Genomic DNA, 13166 nt, shown 5'->3' with positions numbered 1-13166 from the left:
AGCCCACAAGCTACCTTCCTTGCCAACAATGCTTACAGAATTTGGAATAAATCACTGGGGCAAATATTTCATATATGCTTTCCTTCCCCTGGCAGCACCTCTAAGCACAAGCGTCCAAAGTAACACCAGAAGAGGATAGAGGAAGGGACCAGATCCTCTCCTCCTGGAGCTGAGCCCACACCAACACATTTGTCTGCAAACCTCTACTCCTGACCTCCCTGTCCTCTCCTCCTGCTCACAGCCCCCCTGCCTCACACCCAGGCATAAACCAAGAAAATAGCAAGATCCTTGCCCCTAATATTTTCTAACCAGAAGTTAACGTCATAAGAATGAAATGAAATGAAATGAAATGAAATGAAATGAAATGAAATGAAATTGGGTCACCCTGTTCCTCACAGTATCACGCAAAACACACTATGAATGAAACAATCACATCTTCACTGAAAGAAACCAGAAAGTCATTGCAGGAGGTTATTTTTCAAACAAGGCGCCAACTCTATCATGCTCTCCTCACTCCCAAATAAACCAATTAGCAAGTATATAGAGTGAGTTTTACTTAGCTTTTCAACATTTTGCTGACAGTATGTGAGTGTTAGTCACATTTTTGAGCCTACACAGTGTGAACAAAATACACATTTAGGCAAATACAAACAATAAGTATGCAAAATGTAAAACCATTAGCACATCTATTTACATAAAAGTACAGAAGCAGCTTTTAGTACCTCTTCACATTGCTCCAATTTCCAACATTATTTCATCTTTCAGTTTCAAAGACTCCATGACAGAATTCTAGAATATCTCTTGTATCTACCATGGGATAAAATAAATTTTGTACAAAGTTATCTGGGCACATATCTACTAGTTTTACACAAATTCTTCTTTTTCAACTTTAAAGAAAATATTTTTTCACAAACTTACTCCAAATATTCTTTGCTGGATGGCAGTAGGCAGAAGCTGTTCTCAGTTTTAAAATGAGGTCTGGATTTCATTTTTAATAGTATGGCTTATGTTATCCTAGTATGTCTTTAAAGCGAGTATGAACGTAATTTATGCTTTCTATGAGGACTTCTTTTGCCTTGCCAGGACTTCACTGGAAACTCAGTCTACCTATTGTTCAACTATTACAGATTTCAGAATAAGGAGTCCTACAGCCTCAATTAATAATAGGATGAAAATGATTATCAGCAATCAGTAGTAGTATTTTGTAAAGGGTGCAGATTTTTTTAAAAGAAATTTGTTATGTCCTTTTTGGACACTGCTGAACAGTTTTTTCTCTAGATTTACTCCAAACTGGAAACAACTTGACATAAATCTTTGGGTCCTCCACCACAGAAGTAAAATCCTGGTGGATTGCAAAAGACATTAATTTTTGGAGAGAAAGTAGTTTCAAGTGCTTGTGAACTTTTTTTTAATAATTTTGAATAAATTAACCATATTAAATGGTTACAGGAAATAGCAGGGAATGTACTAGCTAAAGTAGCTTGCTGTTTTTAAGGCATCTTATGCTCAGAAGACAAGGTAATGCAATACTAAACTGTTTCTAAGAAATGAAAAGGTTTAAAAGTAACATTTGCACAATATTTACTTTATAAGATATTTTTGGCTATTGATTTTCAACACAATCTTAATTGCTTTATCTATGTCTTATATTTCTGTGGGGCATCATTTTCTTTTAAACATCTTTGTAATCTTTTTTTCATAGTAACTGCCATTTTATTTGTTCAAGATAGAACAGAAAATAGTACATCTTTATTACCTAGTTGCAGATTGCTTTACATTGGCACCCACCAAACGTAAATATTACTTTTAAGATCTTGGGGTTTTTTGATGGGGCCATTCAAAGTTGAAAAAATTTTATTTGCTATAATTCTATCTTTCCAACTCCATTTGTATTACTTTGGCATCAGCTTTCTGACAGAGCTGATATTTAGATAAGAGAGGATGGATTCCAGGTCCTCCTGCACTTATAAACTAAAGCATTATAACTGAAGAAATGGTAGGTGAAATTCTGTTTGTAACAATGCTGCTAAATTGCAAAGAATGGTATTATGACCGTGGTTACAATAGGGGCATTTTTTTAATTATTTACATTTTTTTTAACTAAATCTTTTTACTGTAGCGTATTTTCTTTTAGAATATTGGAGGATTTCTAAAATATTTTCGCAGGTGATAAAATTCCTTGCCTTTCCGTCTATTCTTATGAAATACTGCATATTAATTCAAGTACTGATGAAAATGTAATTCTAAATATAATTGGATACTTTACCATCAAAAATGCTTCTGCTTTCTCATTTGTATTCACATTTCCTAGCTCCTTTTTATGTACTATACCCCCCACAGTTCCAAAGGCTTTTCACTTACAATTCTTGTCATGGGAAAAGTCATACTGAAAATCAGGCAAAAAAATTAACAGCTACATCTCACAGTTACTAAACTAAAAAGTATACTTCTGTAATTTATGCATTTAATGCATTGCATACCTCCTCATATATATATATATATAAACTGATTAATAACACAGTGCTAGCTTCCTAACAATTAGATAAAAGTTTTCAAGGAATGCTCAACAATGTTAATCAAGTATTGAGTCGGCAGTGGTCAGACAGGTCCCTAACATTAATAATCTTTATCCAAATATAGTGAGGTAGCACTCTGATATGACACAAACCAAGGTCTTCACTGTCTAAAGAGGAGCTGAAATATCTGTCTCAGAGGTAACCATGAACTTGATTCAGTTATTAAAACCTTAAGCCTTTAGCAACATTTGAAATCCTGAAAGCAACTATTGAAAGGTTTAACTTACAAAGGACTGTTATAAAACAAACTATATCAACATATTGATATCAGTAACTTTCATCCTGGACTTGACTTTCACAACAACGACCTTGCAGTTTAAAATGATAACCTACACTGAATAGGGAAAATCCTTTCTACTTTGTAAGCATCCTCAAATTGATAAACATAATGAAAGCAAAAGACAAAGATATAGAAAATAAATGCTATATTCCAGACTGTTACTACCAACCAAGGGAGTCAGAGAAAATTACACAAATCCAAATGTCAGCATAAAACATTGTCACAAAATAAGGAAAAGAGATGTGTTCTCTTAGAAAGAGACTGGAAGGGACCTCTGTAGGTCACTAGTTCAAACCCCCTTCCTCAAAAGTTGTGTCAGCAGAGCAGATTACACAGGGCCTTCTTCATTTAGGTTTCAAGCATCTCTGTGCAACATCTCTATGTGATACATCCACTATTTGACAAAACTCACAGTCAAAAAAAGGGAGAGTTTTTTTATTTCTTAGTGGAATCTGGAATAAGATTTCAGGGCACGATCTTAATCCCTCCTTAAAAATGAGAAGAAAAGCAAGCTTCCATATTTTAAATGGAATGCTTAGAAAGTTAAAACAAGCTATTCAGATGGGATAGGAGAGAAATGTTGTCTCTTTTATTCGCATACCTGGAACTTTAGGGAATGCTAGGAGACCACAACATCAGATAAAGACAGACAGACAGGTCAGCATATATGAATTAAAGACATGTCAGGAAAGTGCTAGCAACTAAAAGGCAATGCAGACAAACCTTTGGCATTTTCATTATGAATACCAACAGAAAACTTTCAACTTACAAACACAGGCAATTAAATAGAGAGCTAAAAGCTACTTCCAAAGACACAAAAAGCTTTCAGCTCACTGTAGTGCCACTTAAAGACAATGTAGAGTTATAAGACAGTTGCTAAGTTCTATCAGTTCTATTACAGTCTTTTCTGACAATGCTTATTTTATCTGTTCGCCCTTCATGATTATGATTCCCTTCTTCAGCCAGAAGAAAGGCTTTGTTTAAAAGCACACAGTGTACCACAACTTATTTCTTACTGCTGAGTGTTCCCATCAACAGAGCAAGACGAATTCAAATAACAGATTTTAAACACACTTTTTAGCTCAGAAGAACATTCATCTAGACAACTTTGTTAATTCTCATTTCTTTCCTACATAACAGTCCCCTTGCCCCATATCTTGTCCTTATTAACAAGGAACTCTGGCAGATTTTTGATATTTTACTGAATGTAGTAAAAATTTGCATCTCTTAAAACTGAGGTGTCAGTAAGATTAGATGCTTTAAAATAGTCTTTCTGATTGTTACAGAACTCACTCTTCATTTCAATTAATCTTATAGAAAACTATTCTACATATAGACAACAGAATGAAGCAATGCCCAAAAAAGTACAGATATTGAGAAAGTAAACTGGAACCCTTAAATTCTGTCAGTTCTATGCAAAAGAGGGAAGAGAATGAAAAAGAAACTCATCAGCTGATGCTACCTGTAACCACCTCATCTAAGAATGTAGAAGGAAACATTGTAAAGCAAATGTTATCAGGTGTAAGACACTTCTCAGTTGGGAAAAAGAAAGGCAAGGGGAAATAGAAAGGTATATCATTAAAAAAGAAGCAAAAGAGAAAGAAAAATACAGATTTTTTTTTTTCCCCAAACCATGGCCATGTGCATAATATACAGAAAAGTCCTTACCTTTTTCACTGACACTTTCACTTTCTATCTCCACATCTTCACAGCTAGTATATTCTGGTGTTGATGCCCCTTCTTCCTCTGAGCTACTAACTGACATCTGCCTTTTCTTTCCGCCTCTTTTTGCTCTATGAGGCTTTGGAGGGGATGGCCGCACTGATTCCGACTGGTCAGAGCTAAGGGAATCATTCCTTAGCATGGTCTCCATTTTCTCCCGCTTTGCTTTTCGCATGAGAATAGCAGAGCTAGGATCAAGGCGGCTCTGTTTTATAAAGGAATCGTGGTTCTTGTATTCTACGTGTTCTATAGGAACTGGACTATGCCTGGGAGTTGGTGGGCTATGATTAGTTAATTGTTTAGAAACAGAAATTCTTACATCACCTGTTCTGTCTATAGAGTACGACCTCTGAGTTTCCACAAGAGATTTTCTGTCCTGAGTTCCCTGTAATTGTGAGCGTTTTCCTAATTTATTCTCAGGTACCTCCGCTTCCTCCATTTCTGTGTGTGGCAAAGCTACATCACTGTGTCTTCTCTCGTGTCGTGCTTTAGAAACTTTCGCATGCATGCGCATCTGCTGTTCCTCAGGATGTGGTTTTACAGGATATCTTGCCAGATTGGGGTCACTCCTGTAGCGGGTATGGTATTCATCTTCCTTCCTTTGTTTTTCATCATCAGGCACTTTGCCTTCCTCAAGTTTCTCTGGCAAGTCTGGGTAGTCCTGTGACTTGCCTTTCTCCAGCCTTCTGCCTTCGTGCCGCTCTTTGCGCTCCTTGTCGTCTGTTGGTCCTTCTTTTTGAAGTGAAGATTTTGGCACACGCTTACGCTCACTCTTTAAACCTTTGCCATTCTGATCTGAAACCAATATTGCCTTCTTCCTACAATGAAAAGGAGTACAGTAATATGAAGGATTGACTGGAAAATAGAAATACTTGCATACACAGTTATGGAAAACAGATTATAAATCAAGATAAGCTACGGCAAAACAGAAAAGTATTGGATCCATTAGCATGATTTAAACCTATTAATCCCTCCATCTTACTTTCATTTTCTAATAGCAAAAAACCCCATAAATTATGTATTGCCCAACTATTGACTAAAATAAAAAAGAATATTAACATGGACAAATACAAATAAAGAGAATTTACCCTTGTAAGTAGGAATACTCAAAGTTGTCTTTGTAGCAACTGCAGCACTATGACAAAGTACTGGAATATATTCTCCATTTTTCTGGCAGCAAATATGAGAGTTACAGACTAACTATACAATTTGAGTGCCCTTACAGCACAAATATAAATACCACTAAATGGAGTATCTACCAAACATTACAGAAAGAAGTAATACTGATATAAAAAAATGCAAAAGATAATACATCCAGATACAGTATTTGACCTAGTTTTCTTTATCTTATTAAAACTCTAAAAAAGTGCCCATTTTATAAGCATATAAAGAAAAGCAAATTGATTCCTTGAGATAAATTAATGGCATTCCTTTCTCTAATACAGACAAAGTATAAAGAAACGAATAATGAAGCCACATGAAAATTGTTTTCTCTCCTCTTTCATATTCTGTTTTCAGAAAATAAGCAAGGCAAAGAATCATAAAATCCCCTTATGCTGGATACTTTTATTTCTCTCATCATTTGAGTTGCCCTTTTGTTTACCAGTTCACATATGAATCCACTGATTTTGAAGAAGAATGAACACAGCTATAAAGTATATTTGAGATTAATGCACACCAGGACAAAGTCACTAGGATTTGTTTTGTGGCACTGAATCTTCCCTTCCACAACTAATATGTCTTTGGATTACATATCAAAGATTGTCACAGAGATCCTCACAGTAGCATCTGACAGAACAAAGTTGGATATCATCTACATTAAGCTCATATCTCTTTTTCCCATGTGTTTGTTTACATCATACATATACCTAATACTAACTTGAATTTTGATACAGTTAAACCCAGACAGATCTCACCCAGAGACAGGTCTCATCTCAGCAGGAAGTTACTACCCACTGCTCATCATCCATTTCCAGCTCCAGTAGCTACGAAAAAAAATCATCAACCATTCTGGCCAAGAGAGGATCTTCTATGGCAGACTCATTTTGTTGCCACAACTCAACTGCTCTGCCATCTGCCTGTCAGCAGCCAAAAGAACAACTGCTTCATCACATTAGCATCTCTTGATTTGCTACTCCTCAACCCATTCATTACAGTGAATTCAGCTCAGGAATTAACTCATTTACTCATTTATAATTGTTTGCTTCTGGTTGGCTTTATTCTTGCATACAACTTGTTCTGAATTCAAGATGGTATTATTGCTGTTCTTTATGAAAGGTAACTTCACAGGTGTAAATGAGCTATTTTAATTGTATTATTTTTAATAGTAAAATTGGAACTATCATTAATAAAAAGATAACACATGAGGATAACTGACAGAACTCCACAGGTTCTGGTTTTTGATTGTCTGGGTGGGGATTTTTCAGGCGAGTGTTGGTCTTAAAAATTCAAGTAAAGTTAAAGGCTTGCTCTTTGTTTAATAACTTTAAAATACATGCCAAATTTAAAAGTAACCTACAATTCTATTTTAAAAGTGTTCACCCAAATGCACTGAAGTATATGAGAATACCCCTAAAATACTTTTTTCCCATCATTTTTCTTGCACAGACCAAATCAGACAATGTATTTGCTAGCAAAAATTTATTTTCCCCGGCCAGTAAATCAATTTACTCTTTGTTTTTACACAGTTCTAAACATACACAAGGCCCAGCTGAACTAGAACTTATAATTTTGAGGCTCTATCAAGACAGAAAGCATTACCTCTCTTTTGGAGGTTCACTTCTAGATCTTGATGAAGCTTGCTTTTGGTCCAGGCCCATAGCTGGCTGTGATACTTCTACTCCTTTCCTACGGTCAGAGTGTACACTGGAAGAAGAGATTTCCTGTGATGAGGCAGCTGCTGTACTTAAGGGAGTCTGTGATCTCGATCGCTCTTGAAGTCTTGCTTTCTTTTCTCTCGGTGCATCTGATCTTCCACCAGTTGCTGTATCACTCAGTGTTCCGTCCTGGCTGGGTGAAGGCTGTGGTCCACTTCCAAAAAACCACGCTCCAGATTTCGTTAGGATTTCTTGTTGCTTTCGACATAAATTGCATACCCACATAACCTAGTTGAAGACAACAAGAAGAGTCAGCGCAACTACCTCTCAACTCTGAAATGCATGCTCACTATCACAGAGCAGGTATGATCTCTCACTCTCTGAACTAGTGAGGCTGGTGCTCATGACAGGACCCAGAACATGCTTCTCCAAGCACTGACTGCACTGGCTAGAGCCAAGCATCCTACAGGCACATGCTATGCAAGCTTCTCCAAAATGTGTTGTCAATATACATCAGTCCTACCTGTAACAATGCTCCCTCAGCCCAGCCCTAGCTCTCTTCTAAACAGACACCAACAACATGACCAATGCTTGCTGCTGGTGTTGATGCAGCTTGGGCGGTGGGTTGGGTTGTTTTCATTGGTGTTAATCGCTGTCAGGACAGACAAGCCCACCAGACTGCAAACAGGACTCGGACCTCAGTTAGCAGAGTCCTGCCCAGCTAACTCAACCTCCGTTGCCACAGAAGACCAACAGAGTATTTCCTTTTAATTAAATTTTCTCACATAACATAACTCAATGTTATCCTGAAAAAAAATTCATGTATTGTGCATAGTTTTAGCTACATCTATAGCAACCACTTACCAGAGGTGTAAAGTAAGACCTAAAGAAATCTACTAACAGCAAACTAAATACACCAAGGAAATGAATATAGAAGTCCCATATTTTGTATTACTTGGAAATTCTCATTTACCATCTCTTTAAGTTACAGTCACAAATAACAAATAAACAAACGTGTCCCTGGAAATCACAATTAAGCTGTGTACATAGACAGTTGTGCTTAGGATTTTTTTTAATTTTTTTTTTTAATTCCTTATACACAGATAAACAGGAGCACATAAATGAAAGCAAGACTCTATATTTCAAGCCTATATATAGTACAAGACAGTCTAATGTATAGGATCAACTCACCAGAGAAAAATAAAAAGTTAATCAAGACTCTAAAGTGTGTGAAAATTTAAGAAAAAATCGAGACAAAGACAAAAGGAGTTTTGAGGTAGAACAAAAAAGGCAAAATGCATGAAGAATACACAAGAGAGAAATAAAAACAGAGATAAGAGGAAGCAAAGCTGATCATTAATAAGGAAAATCATAATGAAAATCTTTTCATTTCATATGGAAAGAATAAAACAATGAGTAAAATTGTAATGAAGGTAAGAAGGATAACACAAGTTAGAAGGCAAAATATTCTTAAATTATTTTGTGTAAACACAGGAATGATGTAACATTCACAAAATTATATAACACCTGAAAATTAAAAAGAAGAGAAAAAAAAAATCACTTCATGGAAGAAATTGCAACAGGACAAACATCTGGTACCAAGCTCTCTTATTCTCTGGCCTGGGGAGGAAGTGCATGGCTTACAAGGTCATGAAAACTTTAGACATTTTTCATATTTAAAATAGTTGAGATTTATTTAAAACACCCCAGCACAGACTATCTGTTTAGATTTGAAAACTACATCAGAACTTCCAAATGCACATCTGCACTGTTTGACCAAACTGCACAGAAAAGACATCCAATTCTGGATCCAACTCTGGATCCGGATTGCACCTTTATCAAAAGATGACTGTTATATTTCTTCTATTTAAGAAGGATAATAATATATTTAATAATATATTAATTAGAAAGACTCCAACTTTAATCAAAAGCTACATATGTTATGATAAAAACAGATAGCCTTCAGTAGGATAATAGGAACAGTAATTTTGACAAAAATAAATACTAGTCCTTCAACAAAAAAAAAAAATCCTTTGATTCCAAAATATCTCATTTCCTCCATCTAGTACACCTCATGTTCTAAACAGAATAGACTTTTAGTCTATTAGTCTGGTTATTTTTATAGGTATTCAAACAAACCACCAAAACTAAAAGGAAAAAAACCCCACATTTTATAATGCCTTTGTAGAATCTGACACAATTGTTATCTTATTAGATAGCAAGAGAGTGCATGCACACTTATTCGTGTATAAAATCTATGTCAGTGCTATAAACCGAGGTCAGTAACAAAAAATATCATTACCTGTATTTTATCGGTTTCCAAGAGAAAAGTTGAAAGTACTATTAATAAAAAAATTAATCAACTAGAGTTTGTTTAAAGGAAGGATAAGGAATACTAAAGTAAAATTTAAATGTCCTAATTAAATTACATGTGTGTATGTATGCAAGCCCATTTAAATGCATAAAGATGGTAACATACTTAATTTGCAATTTAATGTATCTATCTGATAACATAAAATATGTATAAAGTATGTAATAAAGTTCAATAAATTACTGTTAATTTACATAATCAGCTTTGATACTGTAATTACTTTTATGCAAAACATTACAAGGTGTAAACAAATAGGAATAGCTAATGCACAAATAGACACCAAAAAATACAGAATACTGACAGAAGAAATACTAGACATGTAAATACAAAACCATTTGCTTACAGTGGGCTTTAAACTCTGTAGTTTGGACACAATACAAACCAATCACCATAGATTATACATGTAAGAAATCTCCATTATACTCACATAGAAGCTATACTACCATCCCTGCTTAGGAATCTCTTCAGGAATAACAAATGTTACGGTTGCCTTGAGATATATTCGGTCCAAAAGGAAAAAAAAACAACTTTTCTTTAAGAGGAAAAAACAATCAAAACTTGAGGTGACAGGAGAGTTTCAGTGATGAAACTGTATATTGAAAAACATTTTTAGAGAAGTATGTGGAGCAAGCAATTTAGCGGCATGCAGGAATTATATCCTGATTGAGTATACTGGGATGTGGTCCAAACTAATCTAAACTAAAGCAGGTCTGTGTAATAACTTATCTTGACAATCCACAGATGTTAGGCAACCAAACAAATGCTCTGATGAAGGATTACAGTTTTCTAATGTGGCTTCTAGACCTCCACGCGATGCATCAGTAAAATGAAGAGCGTTAGACAATTTTACTCTGGCCTGTCACTTCAAAAATAGTTTCTGTTTACTCTCCTCTGGACAGCAAGCTCTGATGCAGTACTACAGTAAGTCATTGAAGACAGCCAGCATCTGCTTTTTTGTTGTTGGGTTTGTTTCTGGTTTATTGCATCCTTGTGTATGTCAATGCAATTCCACACACAAAGCTATTAAAGACAACCAGTAAAGTGTTCTTCATTCAAAGGATTCATATGCATGGTTCTGGAAAAATGTGCATTTTCGTAGCATAGCAAAGGGTTCTGGGCTTTACTGCTAAATAAAAAAAAAACAACCAACAAAACAGTGGCACACAGAGGACTCAGCAGAGGTGGGTCAACGGTTCCCACAGAAGATTCACGTGAAAACTTTACAGGCTGTGTGAAAACATGCTAGAAGGATCCCATGCTTGCCTTCATGTGGAATACAGGGTATTTCATTCACAGAAAAAATATTCCTCAAACTTACTCTTACAGGTACTGATGAATGTGATCCACAATGAGGAGGAACAGTATTCCTGTACTAACACAACATGAAATTCCAACTTGAAAGAGCCCATAGTAAATAATATATACAACTATACACACAGAAAAAGAGCATTTTCAGTTACAAAAATAAGAACAATTCTTCATAATTAAATATTTCAAACCTGCATTGTAGAATGCAAAAAAAAAAAAAAAGGCTTTTTTTTTCAAATTTAAATTTGGAAACTTCCAAACAAGCCCAGATTCTGAGGAGGCTCCCTAAGAAGCACACTCCTTTACACTTCAGAAGTTTAGAAATTGCAAATCCACAGTTAGGCTGACTCCCACATATCCTGCTCCATCTCTGTGTGGTAAATTAGGGAACAAGTGTCTTAATATAACAGGCCACAGGCTACTCTTTACTGAACCTTCTCGCTATCTGAAGGGTGTACACACAACATTTTTTCAGGTTCTTGGTTTTGTTAACGTTCCTCTTATGCAATTTTAGAAGACACTAGTTATCTCAGACAGATCTAATTAGGCAGACCCTCTTCTCTGCCTGAGGCACCATTAGTTTCAGCAGAGCTCTGCCACCACCCTACAAGTCTTGAAAGTCAGAGGGAAGAAATGTTAACAATTTGCTCTTAAAAACTATTCATTCACAAAATTAAGTTAGATTATGTATCACTTAATGTTTTTGAGACAACACAAAAACATGCAGCAAACCATGAAATTAGTATACAGCATTGCATTTATCTCAATGACTTCTGTAATAAAATCCTAGGTAAAGTGCCACAACTGCTTCACTCTGTTAAAATATAAATAAATGAAGCTGGAATTCTACTTGAATACCTAATAAGTAAAAAACTCTGCCTTTCTAGTGAAAGTGTGCTTGTGAATCCAAGCTTTCATTAAATATATTTTTCAAACTTGTACAGACAGCTGAGTTCATCCAACAGCTCCTGCTCAGCAAAAGGGAAGGTCTTCTCCCCAGCTCGCTCCTCTTTTGCTCTTCTTTCTTCCTATCAGGGTTTGTCCTTTCTCTTTCTTGCTCCCAGGTTCCCTATGCCACACACTCGCTTGTATCCTATTCCTTGACTGTCAGGTTCTCCCAGGAGCCACTTGTATTTAAAAACACTGTAGAAATTAATCTGTATTTTTTTAAACTGCTTTCATTTTTTGTCATATCTATTTTTCTCATGGAGGGTATGATAAGTAGTGAAATCATGCAGCAAGAAACAGAGGTAAAGGGGGATAAGGGGATGTTTTGCCTACAGCATTGTCTCACTGTCTCCTGCTAAATTACATCTTATAATAACACCAATACTAGCACACTAGACTTTCACAGAAACACTTTTGAGCACTGAAGCCAAATGACACAAAATAAACTGCATCTATGCTAGGAACTCTGCTCTACTTCAAAGCAAGGTGGTTGCATGCAAATTGATTCCTGCAGGTGCACCACAGAACATTCCAACTCCAAAACTACCAGGAAAAAAAGATAAGAAAGTGCTAAGGGGAAAAGACCAAGACTGTGCCAAGAAGCTTTGTGTCACTTTGTTTGTATAAATACTCTAAAATCTAGGAATAGTCCCAGATTAGGTTTAATTTGTTAGTAAAGAAGTAGCTAGGAGTCTAGATTCTCATCGAGATTCTCCTCTAGACTGAAGGTTTCAAAAGGACCATGCAATTCTCTGCCGTCCGCCCCTCCAAGCAGGGAGGACTACTTTTCCCATGCTGGTGTTCATCAGACTTACAGGGCTCAGTCACTTAGGACTGTGACATTAAAGCCATTTTAGGTCTCTGATCTTCTATTATTGTGCAGAGCAGATTTTCTTCAAAACTTAGGTTATTAGCTTGATATTTTTACCCTACTTTGCCAAGAAAAGAAGGATTTTGCTGACAGTTGATTGGGTTCTTCCCCCTTTTCTCCCCACACCCTACAATAATGTTTTAACCCACTGGACAAATGCAATAAAATTTTGACAAGGCATGAAAGATTTCAAGTGATTATATTCTTAAAAGTTACATGAAACAGGCAGTTGTATAAAAGCCCTATAAATATTTAATTGGTGCAATTTTTTTGG

General features: G+C 35.8%; 1 protein-coding gene across 49 annotated transcripts in view; it reads right to left on the bottom strand.

Moving 5' to 3' along the window:
- RIMS1 (regulating synaptic membrane exocytosis 1) overlaps window positions 1-13166 on the bottom strand; it is a 191849-nt gene that overhangs the window by 156630 nt on the left and 22053 nt on the right. For 48 of the 49 annotated variants that reach the window (XM_027644811.1, XM_027644835.1, XM_027644818.1 and 45 more), the window contains exons 3-4: window positions 7339-7682; window positions 4525-5396 (exon numbers count right to left, since the gene is read on the bottom strand). In XM_027644811.1, the coding sequence (XP_027500612.1) occupies window positions 4525-5396; window positions 7339-7679 (1213 nt within the window). In that variant the 5' untranslated portion in view covers window positions 7680-7682. The remainder of the gene's footprint in view (window positions 1-4524; window positions 5397-7338; window positions 7683-13166) is intronic. The other variant, XM_027644827.1, reaches the window with a different exon arrangement.

Source organism: Corapipo altera, unplaced genomic scaffold, assembly GCF_003945725.1.
Source record: "Corapipo altera isolate COAL_440 unplaced genomic scaffold, ASM394572v1 2, whole genome shotgun sequence".
NCBI classification, from domain to species: Eukaryota; Metazoa; Chordata; class Aves; order Passeriformes; family Pipridae; genus Corapipo; species Corapipo altera.
This window is presented reverse-complemented; position numbering and strand designations above follow the sequence as displayed.